The sequence below is a fragment of the Lissotriton vulgaris genome, chromosome 1_1, assembly GCF_964263255.1.
Source record: "Lissotriton vulgaris chromosome 1_1, aLisVul1.2, whole genome shotgun sequence".
In the NCBI taxonomy this organism is placed as follows: Eukaryota; Metazoa; Chordata; class Amphibia; order Caudata; family Salamandridae; genus Lissotriton; species Lissotriton vulgaris.
The window spans coordinates 755,727,536-755,750,996 of NC_141685.1; the positions used below are offsets into that span (position 1 = coordinate 755,727,536).

General features: G+C 45.6%; 1 protein-coding gene across 1 annotated transcript in view; it reads left to right on the forward strand.

The window, feature by feature from the left end:
• The window catches only part of LOC147747769 (uncharacterized), an 802,967-nt gene that overhangs the window by 724,825 nt on the left and 54,681 nt on the right, over positions 1-23,461 (forward strand). The window contains exons 68-69 of the mRNA XM_086926120.1: positions 122-311; positions 21,440-21,491. Of these exons, the coding sequence (XP_086782246.1) occupies positions 122-311; positions 21,440-21,491 (242 nt within the window). The remainder of the gene's footprint in view (positions 1-121; positions 312-21,439; positions 21,492-23,461) is intronic.

A 23,461-nucleotide genomic window follows, 5' to 3' on the forward strand; every position in this document is an offset into this window, starting at 1 on the left:
TGTGCTGATTGTTTTTTGTAACTACACAGGAAATATGGCAAATTAAGCACATTTTGGCCAGGTGAAGAAAGAGATGAATACCAAATGCAATATTTCCTAATTATTGCTGATTTGCCCTCAGGACTCTTCCATCTGCAGAGCCGCAATCAACGCAGGAAAAGTCAGCAATGCTGGAGGCAGAGTGAGAATGGATAAGAAGCCGGGACAAGGCAGCTACCAGGAATCCACCAGGAATGGAGTAACAACCCAGAGTTATGGTGCCTGGACAGGATCTTTCATTTTTACCACAAGCCCTACTCCACCACCCGAAGGTAAAACTGGTGATACCTTTAGATGTCTTCATGACTCCCTTTTATTTACAATAATTTATTTAAGTTCTACATCAAAAGGTAGCATAGCAGCGCGGTGCCTAGAGAAGTGTGGCTCACTGGTTAGAGGAGGCAGACCTGGAAGCAGAGGTCAGCCCGGGACCAGGGTTCAATTCCCGGCTCGGCGGGGTCTTGAGTCCTAAAATGTCCATGGACTCGACAATTCTCGCTCCGGTGCCTACTCGACTCACGGATTCACACTCTGCGACTCTGGGCAATAGCTTGCTTAATCTCCACAACGGCCCCTCGCGGTGGGATGCCTGGCTTTCACCTTGTGGATACCCTGCCGGGGTTATCTCACAGGGGAATACCAGGACGGGTTCCCTAAGCAAGCGCTTAGAAACCACTCGGTGATTTGCGCTATATAAATTCCTGTACATTTACATTTACATCTTTGTGGGAAGCTGTTATATAACACGTGGAATTCAAGATAGGATTTGAAGGCAAAAATATTATTAGGAAAATTTCACAAAAAGAAGACATGCTTGGCTCTTAATCAACTCTTATACATTATTATTGCCACAGACCTTCCTGGTTGATACAGTAAAATGGTATTATAAAATAAAGCTTTAACAAAATGGGCCAATACCCCCCCCATTAGGAATCTGCAGACTATCGCAACACCAAAAGGAAAGCATATTCATCTATTACACACCTGCATTTTCTTGCCAAATGACCGTTAGCTCCTGCTTTAGAAGGTTTTTCATTGCTAGGGAATTATGGGCCATATGTGCGAAATCACGTTTGTGAATTCTTAATAGCAAATTTTAATCATTTGCTTTCAGGAAATCGCAAACTGGGATGTACAACAGCATGTTTTACATGGTTAGCAATTCCTAATGGGTGGCTACTGGACCTCCCTCCTCAATATTCATGAAGCAGGTTGCAATTTGCGACCCATTGTGAATGGCTACAATCACGAGGGCTAGTGGCCTGCTGGGGTCCGCTGACCACTATGTCTGTGATTGCTTTTTAAATATAGCAATATTTTTTTTGTAATTCTTCCCGTTTTCCTGAAAGAAAAATGGAATGCATTCCAAAAATAACAATGAAACGCTATCTATTCATTTTTTGAGCTTAGGCAGTGGTCCATGGGGCCACTGACTGCTCTTAAAAATGTTGGCCCTAACATTCACAAAGGGGAAGGAGTCCCTTGGTTTCCCCTTCCCATTTCTGAATGGGTTACCACCAACTTGTTGTTGGTGGTAACTGCGAATGTTTTGCAACCTAATTTTAGGTCGCAAAAAATTCATACATACCAGTGGTATAAGGTATTAGGAAGGGGCACCCTAAACACTCCCCTTCCTAATACCGAATTGCAAAAGCAAAATGCGATTTGTTAAGAAGTTATCAAGTCGCATTATGCCTTCTGGTCATAGCAAGAGGCATTTTATCTGTCGAAAATGCTTAGAACATCTAGCCCTAGACCGTGCTAATCTTCTGGATGAGAGGAGAATTTGCCCATGTGACAGCAAACTTTGGGAAATTCAAGATCAGTGTAGAGAGACAGTTCACAGCTAAATCTGTCATTGGAGAGCAAAAGAGCAAATGGTGCAAGCAGTCACAAATTGAGTTCGCCCGGTGGAGATGACCTGTAACTTCAAGCTTTCTTCCTCGCCAAGGAAAACACAGAAGGCAGTTCCATCATTTACACATCTTTCTTTGAACTTGTCTATGTGCTGAATACTAGCTTCATTCACTGTTTAATCAGCTCATGCTTGGTATAGTCACTACAAAATGTGTGGTAAGAGAAGGTCATTTAAAAAAATCTTTTTTAGATGTTGCATGCAACAGCACACCGTGAATAATGTATCATACTCCTTATTTTAATATGAACTGATTTAAATGACAGCCACTGAATGCCAGACCACTTTTCTCACTGTCAGTACCAGCATAATTATGTGGCTAAACCACGTCATAAAGGTTGTAATGCCTGTTTTTAATTAAGTTTACCTATACGGTATTCTGTAGAGGTTTCTGTTAGACCTGATACTCGGGAGGAAGTGGTTCCCTAAACCTTTTCCTTTTTCCTCCTGAGTTTTGCTGATACTCTTGTAGTGGCCTCAGGACTTTGGGCACCTCCCCACCGTTAATGCAGTGTGAAAGTGTGCATGTCCTTCCTACACATGTTAGGAAGTGGTGCTTATTTGATGCTTTTAAACATATCACAAGCCTGCCATTGCAGGCCTGTATGTATGCACTTGCACTGATGCTCAGTCTGGCCTCTCTAAACCCTAGCCATTACTGAGGGGGCCTATCATTACCACTAGAGCACCCCTAGGGTAAGTCATGAGGGGTGAAGCACGTGGGAGGTGAAAGACAGGGCAGGTACACATGTGTGTATCCTGACCAGGTAGTGAAGAATACCCATGTGTGTTTTCACTACCTATGAGGTTTGCTCTTCCCATAAGCTAACATGGGTGAATGGTTGGAATTACTTCAGGCTGCAATAGTGGAATGCAATGGAGCAACGTCATAATATTTCCTAACATTGGATTTACAATGACAAACCCTTTCAAGTCAAGTCAAATATACTTTTTTTTGATGTCATAAAAAAAACATAATAGGGTGGGAAAACCACCATGAGTAAAACTTACAAAGATACACATTGTTATTATTTTTGTAAAAAATATAAAAAGGCAGTATTTAAAAAAAAAAGAAAAACATGTAAGCAAGGCTGTCCAGTGATTTCGGGCCAGATGTTCTTAACAGTGCATCAGTTGGTTAACGGGTTCAGCATTGGCCAGTTCTCTTACCACGTTTTTCAGAAATATTATAGCTCTGCAGGACAGTGGGATGGATGAGCCCATGAGACAGTGAATCGCTGCTGCTCTAAAGTTCTTGTTTGTTCCTTTCTGAAGACCTCCCGAAGGCCCGTTTTGCGTGTTTCTGTTAAAGCAGGGCAGATGCATAGTAGGTGCAGTAAGGACTCATCCCAAGCTCCGCACAGGCGGCATTCCTTTGATTGCCATACATATTTCCATTTCGGAGTTAGGTCCTTTGATGGGTATGACCCAAGCCTTAGTAGCGTGAAAAAAGTGTTTTTTCTGATGCGGAAAGTTACCTAGCAAGTAGTAATGGGGTTTCAACCTCTGGTATGACTGTATCACAGCCCAGGTGTGTTTGTTTATTGCCAGGGCAGTTTTGTCTAATAATAAAGAATGCCGTTTTATGGCTTTGTTGACCACTGATTTAAAGCTGGAGTAGGTAGGAGCTGTAAGCCATGCCTCCTCTAACTTCAGTGCTGAGAGCGAGGCCTTCAGAGCTTCGAAGATTGAATTTTTGAGGCTGACTTGCTTTTCGATTTCTACCCAACAATGGTGTGCAAGTGTGTTTTCCTCTGCGCCCCGCATCCTCCAATAGTACTTGACTAGTGTACCTTGCCTGTCGGGATCTGGTTTCTTAGACCATACTCAAGTCAGATTTGGGCTTGTGGAATATGGCGGGGGATTGCAAACAGTTTCTTGAAAAGAATTGATTTTTCCAGGTTCAAACCTGTAGCGTCCTTGCCATTCAGGATTTCTGTGCCATATGAGATAGAGAGCAGTAATTTTGCGTCTATAAGCTTTCTTAGGTGGCCAATGGAGCTGCCTGCAAGCTTGTTTTTTAAGATTTTGAAGGCAAACTGCAGCAGTTTGGATTTCGTGCGACCTTGGGACAGATGAATCTTGAAGGTAAGTTTGCGATCAATTTGGAAGCCTAGGTATTTGTATGAATCCACCTCGGTCAAAGGTCACTTGTCCAAAGTCCAAGTGAATTTACGATCGGCTTTATGGTGTTTGTTAAAGCGCATCACCTTCGTTTTTTGGTGATTGCTGGTTAGTTGGACCGAAGTGGTATAAGCTCTAAGTTCAGTGATTAGTCGTTGCAAACCATTTGGCGTTTCCGCATATTGAAGGCTGGGTCTGGGTGTTGTGCCAACTATTGGAGGGCCAGATTGGATTGACCAAAGGTGCTCATCCAGATTAGTGGTGTAAATGTTGAAGAGGCACGGTGCCAGCACGCACCCTTGTTTTAGCCCGTTGAGTGTGTGGAACTTCTTAGTAATGCTGAGCGCATCTCCTTACCTGATCTGGACCCACGTCTGGGAGTACAGCTTGAGTATGGCCTCCAGCAACTTAGCTGGGCCCCCCCGGTTGTGCATTTTTGCCCATAGCTTAGCTCTTGAAACCTTGTCAAAGGCCGATTTAAGGTTGATGAAACATGCGTAGAGTGGCCTTGATTTTCTGAAGGCTTGATTGGCCAGGAGGGTTACATCAGAAATGTTCGTCAGGGTGCCCATCCCGGCCCTAAATCCGGTTTGCGTAGGAGGAATAAGGTTTGCTTGCACCGCCCAGTCCTCTAAATCTACCAGCAGGTTTGATGCGTAGATTGTAGCCTCCACATCGATGAACACGATCAATCTGTAATTTGAAGGATCGGAACGAGAACCCAATTTGTATATTGGGCTTAGAATGCTTCCCCTCCAAGAGTCAGGGATCGTGTTAGAGGTTAGAATATCTGAAAAAAGAGGAGACAAGTGATCTACCCAGAATAATGGGTTGTGCAGAAGCAAGGCGTTTGGGAGGCCGTTGGGCCCAGGGGCACCCTCAGATCTTATTTTTTTTAATTGTTTTTAAGACTTCTTCTTCAAGGATCTGCAGAAGAAAGTCTGAATCGGAGGGGGAGTCTTTTTACTAGGTCTCTAACAGTAGCTCCGTTACTTAGTTGGAAGCCGCAATCAACAATGCCTGGGGGGAAGATTTTGTTATATTGTGATTCAATGTGGGCTCTCCATGTTTCCTCCATAATGTCCGAGTTATGGTGTTGGTTCCTGCCATTTGTTGACTAGTTGATGATTTCCCAGAAGAGCTTGGAGTCTCTTTGTTTGCAAGGGTAATGGAGTTTCGCCCAGAGGTGTTCCTGGAATATTTTCTTGGCCACAATGATGTCTCTTTTAAGGTCTTTTCTGGCTTTGGAAATTTAGAAGCAATTGGTCTTGGGTGGAAGATGAGCCCTGTGTTCTTAGTTTTCGTAGGTATGTGTTCAGTTGTTGTTTTTGAGTTCTGAGGCTTTTGGTGAACCATGCTGTCCCGAACGTTTTTCCTGCTTTTCTGCCAGTAGCTTGTTTGGACCAATTTTGATTTAGTTCGAAGGTGAATGACTCCCAGGCCTGGATGCTAGATGGTTCAGTTTAAGATTTCTCCAAGATGCTGATACATGTTTCCATAAAGTCACTTATATTGTCCTTTTTTCAAATGAGGCGTTTGAGATTATGGCAATGAAGTTGTTACGGCATTGGATTAGTGAGAATTGGATTTGTGTTGTTCCTTAAGAGCGTGAAGGATTGCGGTTGATGGTCCCTCTCTGCTCTGTCCAAGATTTGAAAGTTCGTGATCTGGAGTACGAGGTTATGGTCCATGAAGGAATAGTTGATAATTGAAGCTGACTTTTGACTGACCCTTGTGTATGCTGCTGGGGTGTCTGTCGGGCTGTGACCATTAAGCATTCGCTTTGAGAGATCGTACAGGTGTACTGCGCATTGCTTGCGGAGAGTGTTGCATCGAGTTTTGGCCTGAGTGTGCCACCTGGTGCCATTTCTTTCTATCAGTAAAGTCATATTGAAGTCCCCTGACAGAATGATGTTGGCGTTGGGGTAGGCAGCATTTAGAGTGGTAAGTGAGGCTAATAAGTGATCAATACTTGCCCGTTTTTGTTTGGGCGTCGGGTGAATGTAAATGTTTATGATCAATAGGCTGGTGAAAGGCTGAATGTCAAGTTTGACGCATAGCAGCCAGGAGGAATCAAGGTCTACGGCAACGGCGAGTCTGGAAGTATAGGGTTGAAATAAAGGTGGAGAGGCACCCCTTTTGCTCTCCCTTGGTTAGACCCTTTATAGCCAGATTCTGGAATTCCTTGTAACCTACTAGGGGAGTAGATTTTGTAAGCCAGGTTTCCTGGAAGAGGAGTATTTTTTACTGTTTAATAAACGCCTTGAAGTCCGGGTCTTCTAGTTTCATGCCGAGACCACACACGTTCCAGGAGCAGATTTTGTAGCCTTTGGGTGAGTTTGTGGCAACTTGTGGATTTTTTCATGCCCCGGCTTGGGAGACTCCAGGCATGTTTAAGTACCGGGGTCCAGTGGGCTGGCTGGCTTCAGGGTGAGCAAAGGTGATTGTGATTGTCCTGGCCTTGGAGTCTATGCCTGGGAGAGGACTTCGGTTATCTGGGCATTAGGCGCCTTTTAACAGACCTGCTGGATGTTTAGGCTTGTGTAGTGGGCTGGGATAACACGGGGGTCGATCTTTTTTAACTCAATGCCCCATTTTTCAAAGGGGGCCCTCTGCTGCCAGATTTGCTCAGTAAGGAGGGAGTTGGTGAACGTGGCAGTGGTTGATTCTTGGAATTTCGCAGAATGCTGATTCTGTAGTAGGGGATCTCTGTGTATAGTCATAATCTAGCGCCAGATGTAGGTCACCAAATACCGGTCGGTAACGGCCGATTTCGGCTGTTACCGACCGGCATTAGGTGATTGAGATATGGGGGCCTATATTCTACAGAATCGGTAAATTTACTGATTCGGTAAATTTACCGATTCTGTAAAATACCGATTCTGTAAATTTACCGAATCGGTAAATCTATATGTAGGTGGCACTGGAAACAGTGCCACAGGCCCCTAAGAATTCGTTATTTACCATGTAATACTATTGCATGGTAAATAACGAATTCCTGTGTACATGCACATCTGTGCATGTGCACCTGTGCCATGTGGCACACATACATGCCCTGAGGGCATGTATGTGTGTCACATGGCACACAAGCCTGAATCAGGGGTGCAACAGGGTGTCAAAGTGACACCCTGTCCCCCTTGCAAATTCTCAAGGCCCATAGAAATCAATGGCAATTACCGAATCGGTAAATACCGATTCGGTAATTACCGAATTCTATAGATTCGTTAAATTAATCGGTAAAAATACCTACATAGCATTTACCGATTTATAATTACTGAATCTGTAAAATTCGGTATTTACGAATCGGTAAATGACATTTACCTACATCTGGTCCCTAGTGAATAGTACCGCCCATGTGTGTGGACCCCGGAGCAATCAAAAATAATCTCTTAAGCTGTCTTCTTTGCAGTCCTGCATAGACTCTTAAGAGAAAATTAAGACAAATAATGCAGCCTAAAATAAACAAGGCTACAAAGGCCACCACTTCATCGAAACCATGAAAAGGATAGCCTACCATGTCCGGTTTTACACTGATTACCAAGTTTTCCTCACAGGAAAAACTCCCCTTCACCAAAATCCTTTTAATGATAGAGAGGAAGGGTTGGACAGACAAGCCCCTATAGGCTGCCAGTATGTGTCTTGAAAGGGATACCGTGCCTTTAAGGAACTCTCCAGAGACACTCGGTATCCCATGATGCACAGCCAATTTGTTTTACTTTCAGTTCTTTTTTCCGGCTCCTGCTAGCAGGAGCCTGGAGCATTGAGCTCTCCCTTTTTGGGGTTTTATCTTCAATTTTTGCACTTTTAAAGTGTTTAAAGTGTTTCACTCGACGTCTGGGGTCGGCCTCTTTCTTCTGCTGTAGTTTTTAGGCAGTTTTACACACTCTTTCTGTCGAATATGCCTGCCTTATTCGATAAGTGCGCTGAGTGTGCCAGGAAGAAGGCCAAATCAGACCCTCACAGAGTTTGCATACTCTGTCTCCCTTCTTCTATTGTCCCAGAAGCCTGTGAGATATGCCAGACTTTCTCCAGGAGGACCCTGGGTGACAGGGAGAAGATTCGGCTCCAAGAACTGGAGCAGAGGAAACATCAGGATCAAGGTGTGTCTGGGCATGGAGGAACATCGTCCTCTGCCCGTGCTTCAGCCTCTGGGGGCTCCCCAGTGAAGATGAGGCCAGGAAGAGGCACAGATCTCCGTTGACGTCAATAGCCTCGACATCGGCATCGAGAGGGATGACCACCATATGCTCCGCGTCGACCCACGGCTCCGGGTCGAAGAGACATCGCCGTTCGATGTTGAGGGGACTGATGTCGAGTCCTTGGACAAGGTCGACGCCGAGGACTACATCGTCGTCCAGACACCGTCGACGTCGGGATGAGTCCAGAAGGCACCGGCGCTCGCCGTTGAGGCGCCTTCGACGTTCAACGTAGAGGAGAAGAAAGTCGACGTCGAGGGATGTGTCGTCGTCAAGGCATTCGACGTTGAGGAAGAGGTCGACGTCGAGAAAGGAGAAATCAACGTCGAGGAAGCGATCAAGGGCCAGGATGGTGTCCTCGGCCTCCGTGGTCAGCCTGTCCTCGGTATCCAAAAGCCCCCGGTCGAGGCGGCGCCGGCGCTCATCTGAAAAGAGGGCTTCTTCTAGGATGTCTTCGTCAAGGCCGGCAAAGAAGAAGAGGAGAGTGGTTAGGTCTTCGGCTCTGAATTGTTCTTTAAGGATCTGCAGAAGAAAGTCTGAATCGGAGGGGGAGTCTTTTTACTAGGTCTCTAACAGTAGCTCCGTTACTTAGTTGGAAGCCGCAATCAACAATGCCTGGGGGAAAGATTTTGTTATATTGTGATTCAATGTGGGCTCTCCATGTTTCCTCCATAATGTCTGAGTTATGATGTCGGTTCCTGCCATTTGTTGACTAGTTGATGATTTCCCAGAAGAGCTTGGAGTCTCTTTGTTTGCAAGGGTAATGGAGTTTAGCCCAGAGGTGTTCCTGGAATACTTTCTTGGCCACAATGATGTCTCTTTTAAGGTCTTTTCTGGCTTTGGAAATTAGAAGCAATTGGTCTTGGGTGGAAGATGAGCCCTGTGTTCTTAGTTTTCGTAGGTATTTGTTCAGTTGTTGTTTTTTAGTTCTGAGGCTTTTGGTGAACCATGCTGTCCCGAACGTTTTTCCTGCTTTTCTGCCAGTGGCTTGTTTGGACCAATTTTGATTTAGTTCGAAGGTGAATGACTCCCAGGCCCGGATGCTTGATGGTTCAGTTTAGGATTTCTCCAAGATGCTGATACATGTTTCCATAAAGTCACTTATATTGTCCTTTTTTCAAATGAGGCGTTTGAGATTATGGCAATGAAGTTGTTACGGCATTGGATTAGTGAGAATTTGATTTGTGTTGTTCCTTAAGAGCGTGAAGGATTGCGGTTGATGGTCCCTCTCTGCTCTGTCCAAGATTTGAAAGTTCGTGATCTGGAGAACGAGGTTACGGTCCATGAAGGAATAGTTGATAATTGAGGCTGACTTTTGACTGACCCTTGTGTATGCTGCTGGGGTGTCTGTCGGGCTGTGACCATTAAGCATTCGCATTAAGAGATCGTACAGGTGAACTGCGCATTGATTGCGGAGAGTGTTGCATCGAGTTTTGGCCTGAGTGTGCCACCTGGTGCCATTTCTTTCTAGCAGTAAAGTCATATTGAAGTCCCCTGACAGAATGATGTTGGCGTCGGGGTAGGCAAGTTTTAGAGTGGCAAGTGAGGCTAATAAGTGATCAATACTTGCCCATTTCTGTTTGGGCGTGGGGTGAATGTAAATGTTTATGATCAGTAGGCTGGTGAAAGGCTGAATGTCAAGTTTGACGCATAGCAGCCAGGAGGAATCAAGGTCTACAGCAACGGCGAGTCTGGAGTATAGGGTTGAAATAAAGGTGGAGAGGCCCCCTTTTGCTCTCCCTTGGTTAGACCCTTTATAGTTAGATTCTGGAATTCCTGGTAACCTACTAGGGGAGTAGATTTTGTAAGCCAGGTTTCCTGGAAGAGGATTATTTTTTACTGTTTAATAAACTCCTTGAAGTCCGGGTCTTCTAGTTTCATGCCGAGACCAAACACGTTCCAGGAGCAGATTTTGTAGCCTTTGGGTGAGTTTGTGGCAACTTTTGGATTTTTTCATGCCCCGGCTTGGGAGATTCCAGGCATGTTTAAGTGCTGGGGTCCAGTGGGCTGGCTGGCTTCAGGGTGAGCAAAGGTGATTGTGATTGTCCTGGCCTTGGAGTCTATGCCTGGGAGAGGACTTCGGTTATCTGGGCCTTAGGCGCCTTTTAACAGACCCGCTGGATGTTTAGGCTTGTGTAGTGGGCTGGGATAACATGGGGGTCGGTCTTTTTTAACTCAATGCCCCATTTTTCAAAGGGGACCCTCTGCTGCCAGATTTGCTCAGTAAGGAGGGAGTTGGTGAACGTGGCGGTGGTTGATTCTTGGAATTTCGCAGAATGCTGATTCTGTAGTAGGGGATCTCTGTGTATAGTCATAATCTAGTGCCAGATGTAGGTCACCAAATACCGGTCGGTAACGGCCGATTTCGGCCGTTACCGAACGGTATTTGGTGATTGAGATGTGGGGGCCTATATTTTACAGAATCGGTAAATTAACCTATTCGGTAAATTTACCGATTCTGTAAAATACCGATTCTCTAAATTTACTGAATCGGTAAATCTACATGTAAGTGGCACTGGAAACAGTGCCACAGGCCCCTAAGAATTCGTTATTTACCATGTAATACTATTGCATGGTAAATAACGAATTCCTGTGTACATACACATCTGTGCATGTACACCATGCCCTGAGGGCATGTATGTGTGTCACATGGCACACAATCCTGAATCAGGGGTGCAACAGGGTGTCAAAGTGACACCCTGTCCCCCTTGCAAATTCTCAAGGCCCATAGATATCAATGGAAATTACCGAATTCTACAGATTCGTTAAATTAATCGGTAAAAATACCTACATAGCATTTACCGATTTGTAAATACCGAATCGGTAAAATTCGGTATTTACGAATCGGTAAATGACATTTACCTACATCTGGCCCCTAGTGAATAGTACCGCCCATGTGCGTGGACCCCGGAGCAATCAAAAATAATCTCTTAAGTTGTCTTCTTTGCAGTCCTGCATAGACACTTAAGAGAAAATTAAGACAAATAATGCAGCCTAAAATAAACAAGGCTACAAAGGCCACCACTTCATCGAAACCATGAAAAGGATATCCTACCATGTCCGGTTTTACACTGATTACCAAGTTTTCCTCACAGGAAAAACTCCCCTTCACCAAAATCCTTTTAATGATAGAGAGGAAGGGTTGGACAGACAAGCTCTATAGGCTGCCATTATGTGTCTTGAAAGGGATACCGTGCCTTGAAGGAACTCTCCAGAGACCCTCGGTATCCCATGATGCACAGCCAATTCCTTTTACTTTCAGTTCTTTTTTCCGGCTCCTGCTAGCTTATCGATCCTTCGGAAGGCTCAGGCTCTCATAGCTGTTCCATCTACAACAGCGAGGACGGTGTCTTATCTACTGGGGTCGATGGCCTCTTGCATCTTCCTCACACCACACGCACGCCTACACATGAGGCCGTTGCAGGAATGTCTGGAGGATCAGTGGGACCAGAAGCGGGGGAGCTGGGACGACAGGATCAAGCTGTCCCTCCATGCTCAACAGTCCCTGAGAGGGTGGTGCTCCACAGAGAATCTCCTCAAGGGGGTTCCATTCCACAAGGACATTCCCGTTCAGACTGTCGTCACGAATGCTTCTCTCCACGGCTGGGGAGCGCATTCAGACCATCTACAGATCCAGGTAACATGGTCCCCGGCGGAATCCATGTATCACATCAATTTCCTGGAACTCAGAGCTGTTCACTTGGCACTGAAGGCCTTTCATCTGTCCTTCCAGACCAACTCCTTGCTTGTACAGACGGACAATACGACCACAATGTATTACCTCAACAAGCAGGGGGGCTCGAGATCGCGCACGCTATCTGGCACTGGCTGCTAGTCAGAGGACTGACGATAATGGCTACCCATCTGCCAGGTGTGAAGAATTTTCAGGCGGACTCACTCAGCAGGTTGGTGCAAGAAAACCACGAGTGGGTTCTAAACGACGAAGTACTAGGAGACATCTTCGACAGGTGAGGCACTCCAGACCTAGATCTGTTCGCCACCGCCGAAAACAGAAAATGCAGAGACTTCACCTCCAGGTATTACCAACCAGGGACTCTGGGGAACGCGCTATGGATCAGCTGGTCGAACAGCTTTCTGTACCCATTCCCCTGATTCCGGCGGTGCTCATCAAGCTGTCTCAATCCAGAGCACGGATGATCCTCATTGCTCTGGAGTGGCCCCAGCAGTGGTGGTTCACAGACCTGCTTCACCGTTCTCTCCTACCCCACATGCGGCTGCCGTGTCGGCCGGACCTTCTCACGAAGTTCAGGGGCAGATGGTGCACCCCAACCTCTCATCGTTGAGTTTGGCGGCATGGCTCCTGAGATAGTGCAATATGGACACTTGAATCTTCCTGAAGATTGCATGACTATACTTAAGGAAGCTAAGAGACCTTCCACTAGGACTTCCTATGCATACAAGTGGAAGAGGTTCTGCATCTGGTGTACTTCCAAGAACTATGACCCTAAGACCTGCAAGGAAGATGTCATTCTTCCATATCTTTTGCATTTGGCTCAGTTGGGCCTTAATTTTCATTTGATTAAGGTTCACCTCGCAGCGTTGACTGCGTGTAGGAAACGCCCTTCACAAACATCCTTCTTCCAGATCTCTGTGATTAAAGATTTCTTGGATGGATTGAAGAAAGTGTTTCCTCTTGTCTGGTGTCCTTCACCATCATGGGAGCTGAATGTGGTGCTTTCCAGGTTGATGAAAGAGCCTTTTGAACCCATCCATAAGGCTTCGCTGAAGCACTTGTCTTGGAAGGCGACCTTTCTTGTGGCCATTACATTGGCCCGCAGGGTGAGTGAAATTCAGGCATTGTGTTGTCAAGAACCTTATACTGTATTTCATGCTGCTAAGGTTGTGATGCGCACTCACCCTAAGTTCCTTCCTAAGGTGATTTCTGATTTCCATGTCAATCAGATCATAATTTACCTGCGTTTTTCCAGAATCCTTCTACTCCAGCGGAAAGGTCTCTCGATTCCCTGGATGTCAGAAGGGTGTTTAAATTTTACTTGGATAAGACCAAGGACATTCGTAGGTCAGACCAATTGTTTATCAATTATGAGACGGTCAGGACTGATCTTTCACCTCAAAACAGTCCATCTCTAGGTGCATTGTGTCCTGTATGTTACCAGAAGGCTAACAAGACCTTAAGAGGTAAGCCTAAGGCTTATTCTACCAGGGGCAAAGCAGCTACAACAGCTTTGCTTCGTAATGTTCCCATTGCAGAGATCGGCAGGGCTGCCACTTGGAAGTCGGTCCACACCTTTGCTAAGCATTACTGTCTGGACTCTGATGCCAGAGCAGATGCTCAGATTGGGCAGGCTTCATTGAGAAATCTGTTTGCACAGTAGTGGTTATCTGTTTTTCTCCACCGCCGGGTTGGTGTTTTGGGATGGGCTTGCCATTCTATTTACTAGATTATGACTATACAAAGAGATCCCCTACTACAGAAGGAGTAGTTTCTTGGCTGTAACTCCAGTTCTGTAGTAGGGGTATCTCTGTTATAGTCATAAGCGCCCGCCCTCCTCCCCAGTGGAGAAAATGGTACTGTAATGTATGCTACAGGCCTGGCGTTATACACCTTCAAAAAGAATTGAAAGTAAAAGGAATTAGCTGTACATCATGGGATACTGAGGGTCTCTGGAGAGTTCCTTAAAAGAACGGTATCCCTTTTCAAGACACATAATGGCAGCCTATGGGGGCCTGTCTGTCCAACCCTTCCTCTCTATCATTCCAAGGATTTTGGTGAAGGGGAGTTTTTCCTGTGAGGAAAACTTGGTAATCAGTGTAAAACCGGACATGGTAGGCTATCCTTTTCATGGTTTCGATGAATTGGTGGCCTTTGTGGCCTTGTTTATTTTAGGCTGCATTATTTGTCTTAATTTTCTCTTAAGTGTCTATGCAGGACTGCAAAGAAGACAGTTTAAGAGATAATTTTTGATTGCCCCGGGGTCAACGGACACGGGCGGGACTATTCACTAGATTATGATTATAACAGAGATACCCCTACTACAGAACTGGACTTACAGGCAAGAAACTACTCCTTCTGGTAGAACCCTATTCTTTCAATGTCCCTGGAGTTAATGTGGCTCAAAGAAGGGAGTGCCTTGAATAGTTTTAACAGAACACTTCTGTTAAGGAAGTCGTGGTTTCCCCTTGAGACATACTGGGGGATAAAGCCCAATTTTTTTATTATTTGGGAAGATTTCAAGCTGCGGCGCATAATCAGAACCATGTTTCATTGTAGTTGCTACCCCTGTGGGCCCTGAGAGCATCAAGGGCAACTGCGGAGAGACGTTATTATTGTTTTGTTTGGGAGTTTTATTGACCTTTATGTTGGTGGTGGCGTTGCATCCCGGACTTGGCTTGTCGATTTTGTCAAGGTTGCGGCAGTCTTTCCAGGCATGGTCCTTTAGCGTGTTGTCCTCTCTGGGGCACATTGTAGTAGGATCTTTCAGTTCAATCCTGGACGGAGATACAGAATTTGCTGTTTGCTTAAACAAGATGTTATGGTGTTGCTTCTCTTTCCTGGTTGGCTGTTTGAATAGACTGTATAGATTATCTGGCAGCGTTTGTTTAATTTTGGTGTAATTTGGACTGCTAAATGTAGCGAGGGAGTCGAGTGGGGCGATTAGGGATTCCTTGTTGCTTATTGCTTCCAAAGTATTTGGGACCTTGTCTTTAATGCTTTGTTTCATTCCTTGCTCAAGTTGGACGGTAGTTACGTTAATTGACTGACTTGGTTGTTTGCTTTTTCTCACTTTTCTAAGGCGCTTTTTCTCCTGCTTAGTTAATGGCTTAGTTACTTTGGTTGTCCTTCCTGAAGACTGATCATAGTTGTCGAGAATTTGGGAGGCCGAAGTATTGGGATTATCATGGGCATTTAGGGCCATGAGTGCAGATGTATTTTCTAAGATTGAAGTTGAGAAGCTGCCCATGCTGCCGATAGTTTGTCCTTCCGTGGGCCTGGGGCGTGCTGCATCCTTTTCCCCTAGGGCCTCGTGAGCTTTCCCTGCCTTGAGAGAATTGTTTGAAAGGGCTTCCCTGGTGATGCCTAGGAGATCTATCAGTAAGATCGGAACTGCAGCAAGTTTATCAATGATTTGAGTGCAATGGCAGTGGCACAATTGGTAAATAGTTTCTTGGTCTCGCTGTACCTTCGCGATCATCTTGTTGAAGCTATATATTTTTTGTTCAATCTCCTGGACGTGAGTAGCTAGAATGTTTAAAAGATCTACTTGGGTGTCGAGCTTGTCAGCGTGGAGGGTTATAGCTTTGCTGATTGTGTCTAAAGTGTTGGGCAGGAGTGGCCAGACAAAAGATGTTGGGGAACAGCTGGATTCTTCAGTGGTAGTCTGAGCATGATGTTCCATATTGCTGGTGAGGGCTGGGAGCCGATCGCTCTGACTATGAGTTCTAGGAGACATGCATGCCCTTATTCTTGTGTCCTTGGTTTGAGTGGATCTGTATGTGTCGAACTAAAAGAACGACTCCTTCAGTGGTTCAGATTGGCTAAGGTATTAGCTTTTACGTTGTGTAGCTTCCAGCTGATGCGAAGATTGTACAAGCCTGTCTCTGCTGTTTGTGTTAAGATTGGTAGGCTTTTTCGCCTCGAGGTGGCAGTCGCCTGATAGCGTGATCAGATTGCCAAATGGATTCATGGTATTTGAGGTCAATTGAAGAATGATGGTGCCATCATTGAGGCTTTTGGGGTCATGGGAGCCTAATGAGAATAAGGGTGTGAGTGGTGTCTGCAAGCAGGGGGGTGCTGGGAGAGGCTGAAAAGGCTGGAAGTGATGATGAATTTGTGCCTCAATTACAACGGATTTTGGCCTTGGTTTCAGGCCCAAGGAGTGAAGTGCATTGGAAGATAGAGTTTGGAGGCTTGGAACTACGGTGGTTGTTTTGGATGTGGCTACCCAGCCGCTCCTGTCGTCCTCACTTCTTATGGTGGTTCCGTCCCGTGAGGGGCCCGTGGGGGCCTCACTTGTGGAGGCCGTGGTAGATTGAGTGGATTTATTTGCATTCGGAGTCTTGTGGTCGTTGTGGTGTCGATTTACCTAGGTAGTTTTGATAGCAATTTTTAAAAAGTCAGTAATCAGGGCCCGCTTGCTGCTGTTTTGGCCTGGGTGGGGCCTGATGTGGGTCATACAAGAAGCTGTGGTGCTTTTTTTCCACTTTGCATCCGAGGCCGATGCTGTATGTTTCCTCGGAGTTGCTATTGGCTCAAAACTTGCCTCAGATTAGGTTGCGCCGGCTGAAGCTGTTAGAGGTTTCAAGGATGCTGGCTCACACAGCAAGTCCGTATCTCTACTGCATGGTGGATCCGATCCTGACAACGGCCTGCTGAGAAGGTCTGTGTTGAGTGCTGTGAGTTCCTTCTTAGCCTTGTGCTTTGATTTGGGTGGTGGCGCTCCTCTGGTTTTTCCTGAACGCATTTCCGGCTGCTGGGTTGTGGTGCTTGGTGCTTGATGCTTTACTTTGCTTTGCTTTGCTTAGTGCTTTGCTTTCCGTTGTGCTTTGCTAGGCTTTCCTTTGCCTTGCTTTCCTTTGCCTTGCTTTGCCTTGTGCTGCTTTGCTTGCCCTGGTTACTTAGCTTTGCTTAGCTTTGCCTTTGGGCCCGTTACAAGCCACATGTCTGGTCTCTTAAGGTCCACCAGGCGGTGTGATCAAGCGTAATCAAGGGAGATCAACTGCGATCAGGCAGTCAGGCAGGGAGGACAGTGAGGACAGTTTGAATGCCCTGAGATCAGACTTGCTGGCTCGGTAATGTGGTTGAGGCGTAATTAAATCGTGGTGCTGCCAGTTCCTGCTGCTTCCGCACGTTTTCAATTTTCATTTTAATTTGGTTCACCGGCTCGGCTTGGAACTTAGGGCTGGATGCAAGGGTGCAAGGTGCAAGGAAACCACCAGTGCCAGAGCCGTCATAGCTGCGTTAGGGAAAAGCAAGAAGGGAGAGGGGAGCGGGGAAGATAGTGTGACCCTGCTCGACCCAACCCAACCCTGCCTGATTTAGCACTGCTGCTCCGCTCTGCTTGCTCAACTCTCTGTACCTCTGGCCGCCGGATTTTCACCTCCGGTTGGGCTGCTCCGTTGACTCTCTGCAAACTGTGCAGAAGGGCCTCCACTGGATTGGTCACACACGGCAGCACAAGCAACGGGGGGGGCAGTGAAGCAGTGAAGCAACAGTTGAGTGACCCGCTTTAACTTCAGTTCGGCCTTAGGAAGGGTGCGCCTGCTCACACCCCTTGCTACCTTGCGTTCACTTACTGCTGTGGGGAGCGAGGACGCAGAACTGACCACGATTCACAGCTGGTGGCTTGTCAGCCCACCGGACCCCCCGCTTGATCGTCGCCTGAACCCCTATGTTGGGGCTGGGGCCGAGACCGGGGCAGTGGGCTGAGGAGTAAGCTGCTTTGGGTCTGCCGCTTTGCGCCCTCCTCGCGCTAATCCTGCTGTTGCGGTATGACCGAAGACACAGTAACTGGATTCAGCAAGAAAGGTAGGGTGGGGGATGCCAATGCATCAAATCCCTCTCCTGTGATAAAGGTTGATTTGTCATTATTAGCTGAGAAATGCTATTTCTAGAAAGTGGGCATTTCTCAGCTCTAAAACTCTTTGTGTGACTTGTAGTTTGATCCCATCCTGCACTAGAGGCTGGGCGGAGTCACATCTGTGCATCTCCCAGCAACAGCTAAACATTGGACATGCAACTGGAATGACAGACCACTGTCATTTGAATTCCTGTCTGGATGGACTTGAGGGAGAGGTTTTGATACTTGGCCTCTGGGAGAAACATCATGGCCCCACTTAAGACTAAGATGTGCATTCAACAGCCTCATGGCAGACAGGACTGAAATCTAGGGGAGATATCAGTGGTTTAAAGGGAACCCCTGTGAATCACCCCCAACTTCAAAGTCCCTACTGGAGCCATACTTCAGCAGGGTAGAGATACACTTGTGGGGACGTGGGACTGCAGAACCTGGAACTGCATGGTGCACACTGCCAGAGGAATCTGTAGTGCAAAAAGAGAATTACTACCATTGGAAGGGATTGCGCAACCTTCCTTAATAGTGGCTGGCCTGGGCTGACTACTTGCTGCTGGGTGGTACCCTGTAGTGTGCTCTGCAAGGGCTCGATCCCTGTTCTCTTGTGGAGGACTCGGAGACATCAAAGACCTCCCGCGAGGACCCACACCATCCACTTGTGACACCTGGAGAGCGGTGCCCCCTTAAGTGCCCACATTGCCAACTGCATCACAACTGGTAGCACGTCTTGAGCGTGGAACTAAGAATTGTGCCTGGAGACTGGAATGCCTTTTGCGAATCCCAAAAAGTATTACTCGCATCTAAGGAGTGGAGCCCCTTTATCGTGGGGACCTCAACACGCACCAAGGGTCTTGTTGGCATTAAGCGGATTCACCGGTTGGGAGATCCAGCGTGGCCCGCTTCGCCGATCGGGCCGCATCTCTCTCATGCAACATGCATGTTCATTGCGTGAAGTGTCCAATTCACAGGTTGCAACTCTCGGATGTGAGGGCGAACTGCTAGTAGTGCCCTCTCTTCTCCCGGCCCCGATCGGGCCTGGGTAGTGAGAGTGATTGATTGGGATGAAGGAACGCTTCAGGGAGTAATTGGAAGTGGGAACATTGTGGAACCCCTTTGAGTGACTAATTATTTCTGCAAGCCGGCTTCTGCTCCGCATCCTGTGGGTACACTTCCTGAGTGGTGGCTAAACCCCTATTTGGCTACCTACCCCCACCTTCTTCCTGGGGACACTGCCCGCAATTGGTCTAGTATTGGGGGAGGGCTGTTTATCTCCAACCCATGGGCATAGGGTAGTCAGGGTGAGCTGGAGAGTTGAGGTAGGCATGGGCCATGGGTCTGCAGTGTGCTATTCATTGACCTGCCGGATATCATTTGCACTGCATTACGGTGCTGTGTGCATTGGTGTGTGAGTGCATTCCATACGGACCTGCCTGATATCTATTGCACCGGGAATCGGTGCTGAGGGAGTATATGTGTGTGTGAGTGTGTGTGTGTGCATGATAGCCTGCAGACTGCCTGAGACTCATTACACCAACCAGCGGTGTTGTTTTACACATTGATTCCTTGCCAGTTGAGGAGATGCGTTGATATTTCTTTATGTAGTGGAAGTGATGTGTCAGTTCCAAAGACGATGCGTCGAGTCTAGAAGCATCGGGTCCATAGAAGATGCACCGGGTTTCTCCATGCAGTCGAGAGGATGGGTCGATCTTCCCACACGGCACCAGTGATGATGAGCCAGTTTTGCTCCATGAAGACTGGACATATGACACTTTCACTGGCGCAAGCACCTCAGTCCACTTCCAATGGACCAGGAACAGAAGCAGGTTATGGGATTTTGATATCCCTGAGTCTCAAGCACCGAGAGGAAAGCCAACAAGCCCTTGGAGATCACTCTGGGTTCAAGGCAGAGTTCAACTCACCCTCAGCTGGGTAAGAGAGCAGCAGGCTGCAGAGTATTAAGCAGAAAAGCATTTCTTTAAGAGAAGCAGACCAGCAAAGTGACAGTCCTTGTAGCAGCACTGCAGTTCTTCTGACAGAGGTTCCTAGTAGGTAGAGAATTGTCTGATTTGGTGGGGTCAGAGACCCAGTACTTATACCCAGTTGTGCCCTTGAATTGAGGGTGACTTCAAAGAAGGGTATTTGGAGTGCACAGAGGTCCTTCCTTTCCAGCCCTGACTCCAGACTCACTATGGGGGTGTAATCACCCCTTTGTGTGAGGGCAGGACACGGCCTATTCAGGTGTACGTGTCAGTTCCTCCCTCCCATCGTGCCCAGGACGAGCCATTGGGTTGCAGATGGGCACTTAGACACAGCTAACCTTCCTTTGTATGTGTCTGTCTAGAGGTAATGCTCTAAGTTAAGCTGTCACCAACCCCAGATGTATATTGAAGACAGGCTGCAGGCACACAGAGCTTTAAGAGCAGAGATATGTCCTCTTTGTAAAAGTGACCTTTCTAATATAGTAATGTAAAATCTAACTCTGCCATTAAAGATGATTTGTCATTACCATTCCAAAGATATAACACATGGCAAAGCTTCTCCTTTCCTAACAGTAATATCAGCTTAAAAGTGTAATAATGAAGTCTCAATTTTAACCGAAGGCCTAACAATACTGTAAAAAATGAATTTAGGTGTTTTTCACTACCAGGCAATGCAAATCTCAAGTTCTACCTTTTACTTACACAGCATACTGCCATATCTACTACCTAGGGCCTACCTTAGGGGTGACCTATGGGTAATAAATGGGTAGTTTAAGATTTGGCAAAGGGTTTTAAATGGCAAATCAAAATGGCAGTAAAACTGCACACCCAGGCCCTGCAGTGACAGGCCTGAGACAAGTTTAAATGGCTACTTGTGTGCGTGGCACAATCAATGCTGCAGACCCACTAGTAGCATTTAATTTACAGGCCCTGGGCACAGGTAGTGCACTCTACTAGGGACTTGCAGTTAAATTCAATATCCCAATTGTGTAAATGCCTAATGGAACCATGTTTAGGGGATAAATACATGCACTTCAGCACTGGTCAGCAGTGTTAAAGTGCTGAGAGTCCTACTGTAAAAAGAGGAGGTAAGCAAGTAAAATGTATGGGGGAAGACCATTCTAAGGCTGACAGGTCTAACAAGACCCCACCCTAATGCTAACAGTTCTAACAGCATAGAACTCTGTATGGTTTTAATTAATTGAAACAAATTTTACTTTACTTTGTGATAAAGTGGTAAAACTGTGGCCCTAGAATTGAACACAACAAGTATGCTTGGCAACATTTCTTTGACAGCAACATCCAATTTCTGGGATGGCATCTAATATGTATTGAAACGTTATCTTGCCCAGAAAGCTTATATATTGAGATATTGGGAGAATGGAACACCCATCAGTCAGTCAAAACTATTTGTTCTAGAAGGTTTGGACACTGTTAATTATGTTTGTAAAATAATCAACAGGGTGAGAATGAGCATGGGAAACATTTCATGTCCTTTATTTCTAAAGTGTTTGTTGTTTCCTGGTGCTCTTAGAAGAGTTTCAAGCATTTGCTATGTAAAACACAGTAACATTTTAGGATTTTCACACTTCCAGTGTTTCATTATAGTAATCTTGATTCTATTTCTTTCAGTTCCTGTTCAGTGCAGCACCACAGCCAAACAACTAACTGAAAACACAGCAGAGTAAGTACAATTACTGTGCTGCACCTTCTTTTATATAGAAGGGCTACATTGACTACTTGTATTCATTCTATTTAAGAGTTTACTAAACTTACTTTACATAAATTCAGATCTAATATCCAGTGGTCAGACTGGCTCTTTGGCTGGGAAAAGCAGAACAATACCCTGGCCATAGAAAATCTGCACTGGCTAATACTTTATTCACATCCAAATCAAGACCTTACCCCAAATACCTGGAAGCTGTTTCTATGAGGCTGAAAAGTAATAGTTTCTAAGAGATGAGTCCCATGGATTCTGGGGTGCAAGCAGTGGAAACAAGGGGAAGCAGAGGAATATTCCATGTTGGCCAATATGGGAAAGTTAATGTAAGACAGAAAGTGTGTCCTAAAATGGTGTCAGGCTCAGCTAGCTAGAATTTAAAAAGTGCTATTGTGCACCTTTAATTGAGCTTCTAGAAACCTCATCTACTGTTACTTTATTTGACTCACTTTTTGAACACCAGCTGTAAATATATGTGAATTTGATCTTATGTTAGAAAAGCCAATTCAGTCGTCAGACAGGATCTGTGAAGAGGTGGCAATCCAGGTAAGGAAATCCTTTCTATTTGCATGGCCAAGGTAGTTCTCACTTGTGAGCTCTAATCAAGGTTTACTGTGAGCCTTGTATGACACTCGCCTTTCCCTGATGAGTAATTATGTTCCAAACTGCTGCAGTGCAACAGTGTTTAGCGACTCTTCAAAGCCCACCGCTGGAACGGGGAAGATGTCTTCTATTTTTGGAGTTCAATTCAAAAGATGCACTAATTAGCCATTAGTCATGCTGAGAAGTGTAAGAAAAATCTTTAGAGTAGCCTCCCAGCATAGGAATCAAAATGTTTCTTACAATTCTCCCATCTTCATCCTATCAAAGAAACGAGGACCAATCAGGGACCTTATTTGTGGTGCGGTAGAGCTCCTGTGGCTGCTCTAGGTTCTCTGTACATAGGATGCATCCCCTTACATTGCTTTGGATTATCTAGTGAGTGGTACATCTGTAATGGACCTAATGCTTGTGGGAAGTTCAAAAGGGATTGGTGGAAATGCCCTTATGCTCAGTGCTGTATGGAAAACCTGGTAAAGTTAAAAAGTCAGCTAGCCTGAAGATTACATCAGATCAAAAATTAAATAAGAGCTGTCTGACATATTACCAGTAAAACACAGAGAATTTTATTTTCCCTATATAATTGATTCCACTTGACAAAACAGTAGCTTAGATGGTGAATATAACAGGTCAATCTTGAACAATAGCATAGACGATAACTATTAGCATGGAGCAGTGTTATGCTCTGAAATGATGAGTGCTATACACCATGTTTTAGAACCCATCATGTCCTTATTGGTAAAATGTAGTAAGTGATTAAGAGCATAATACAGAGATTGAATACCGGGTTTTCCAACACAAAAGGGGTGAGGATGACTAGCTCCATTATAGCTGACATAGAAACACAAACTCTAATAGATTTTGTTTATTTTTTTAACATCACAAAGGTTGTAGTAATTCAGACGGATGGCAGAAATAAAGGTGTAACTGATTGTATTATATTAGATGTCTTGGCCCAGAGGAGACAAACACTAGTAGTTTAGTAAACGACTTCCTAATTGAGAGCTGAGTAGCAGAAATAATTGTGGCCAGTGCAAATGAAATGGAGCAAGTAACACAATAAATAGTCACTAATAAATCAGGAGAAACTGATGTAGAAAAATAACATTTGTGATGACGATTTTGTGTTCCATGATATAAGTAAAGATCATTTAATTTTACAAATAATTGATATTTTTGCAGATTGGACTCCATGGCCATATCTTAATCATGGGACATTTATCTTGATCCTAAATAGTATACGAAGGCTGTCTAAAAAATAATCGCGTCATATAGCATTGGTTGAACTTCCAAAAGTAAATGGCCGAGGGTCGGAACAGCCAAACGCACAGGAT